Below are 1,639 nucleotides of genomic sequence, written 5' to 3'. Positions count from 1 at the left end.
GCAAACATGGGTATATGGATGGATAGATGGGTGGACAGGCTAAATGATTAGGTATGTCTATGTATCTTTATTTCTACATTGTAAACTTACTCAAGCAAATCACTCTCTTTTATATTTTACAGGACCCAGGCATACTAACATAGTCAAGCTAAATTTCAGGGTAATAGTATCTGGTTCCATTACTCCCACACTGTATTTTGCCTCTTCATGTTAACATAACTCCCTTAGAGTGTCTCACTTGTCTACGGTCCTTCTACTCCTCCCGGATACTACTAATATACTCATGATCAGAGATGAGAAGAATGGAGAGATAAAGTAGCCAGGAAAGAAACTAGAATACCCAATTTTAGTCCCTGGAAGTTTATCCAGTATCTGATTTATAAATACTTATCAGTGATGAGAGCAGGTTGAAGCGTATCACTGGTGAAATGAAATCAAGGTATGAATGACTATTAAACATGAGGCAAAGTTAGAACATAATGATTTCAGTTAAAACGTTTCTATCCCTCTCATATAAAGACAAAGAAACAAACAAAACAACTTACCAGTTAAGTTTCAAACAGTTAATCCATCAAAGGTCATCAGTGCTATGACTGTTTCTGGTAACATACCATGTGACAACTTAGAAATAACTTAATCAGATAAAGAACCAGCATGTGGAAGGAATTTTAGAGAATGGTCTCTTACTTCTGGGTTATACGGTCTTTTCAAAATGTGGGAAAACCTACATTAACAATTTATCAAACTCCTTAATTGGTTAATGTCTCTTCCAGTTATAGTATGTAAAAGCTTCCAAATATCTTGCTTCAAAAGCCACATGGTAAATTTCATTAAGCATACTTACTGCTGGTTTGAGTGGCTGCAGAATTTATCTGTACTTGTTCAGTTGATCCTGTCTGAATTAAAAATGAATAGGTAAGTAAAGAAGTTCCTGATAACATATCCAAGAAGACCTATTTACTAAACAATTGCTCTTACTTGGTTACTGTTGGATTCCACAGTAATAGAATCAACTCCAATGGCTCTTTCTGCAGCACAGTGGACATGAAGGATCTCCTGAGCTTGATCTACAATAGCCCTCAATTCTTCTACAAATTTTTCTTTCTCAACTTCTAGCACAAAGTTATCTTCGACCTGCCAAATGTAAAAGTAATTCTATTTATGAGTATGACATTAACTTCTTCAAAATTGTAATACTGTATCAATGGTGACCACAATGAAGAAAAATATTAAAATTGAGTATCCAGCTCTCAATGCTAAAACAGTTAACAAAGACCAGTAATAAAATGGGATATAATACATTAAGCTGTTGTTAAAATGCTGACACCACTGACACCTGTCAGATTGGCACAACCAATTAAAGAAGTCGTCATTTTAAAAAATATCTGGTGTTGTACATATGGATTACAATTTGAATATCATAAATGAGGCACACATTTGAATCACCCAGGGAGCTTTACAAACTTCTGAGGCTTAGGTCTCACTTCCATAGATTCTGCTTTAATTAGAGACCAAGAAATGGGATTATTTAAAAAATGCTCTTCAGGAGAAGGGCAATGTACCAAATGAGAGTGACCAATATGGCACCACTGAGGATGAGAAAGACATAGAGAGGTACATGGGAGGTACAGACAACAAA

General features: G+C 35.4%; 1 protein-coding gene across 1 annotated transcript in view; it reads right to left on the bottom strand.

The window, feature by feature from the left end:
* Positions 1-1,639, bottom strand: part of WNK3 (WNK lysine deficient protein kinase 3) — a 266,882-nt gene that overhangs the window by 63,385 nt on the left and 201,858 nt on the right. Inside the window, exons 14-15 of the mRNA XM_042783403.1 lie at positions 979-1,134; positions 845-896 (exon numbers count right to left, since the gene is read on the bottom strand). Coding sequence (XP_042639337.1) covers positions 845-896; positions 979-1,134 — 208 coding nt within the window. The remainder of the gene's footprint in view (positions 1-844; positions 897-978; positions 1,135-1,639) is intronic.

The sequence above is a fragment of the Orycteropus afer genome, unplaced genomic scaffold (genome assembly GCF_000298275.1).
Source record: "Orycteropus afer afer isolate SDZICR_OR568_19922 unplaced genomic scaffold, OryAfe1.0 scaffold01055, whole genome shotgun sequence".
NCBI lineage: Eukaryota > Metazoa > Chordata > Mammalia > Tubulidentata > Orycteropodidae > Orycteropus > Orycteropus afer.
The sequence above is the reverse complement of the archived record's forward strand: the minus strand, read 5'-3'. Positions and strand labels throughout refer to the sequence as shown.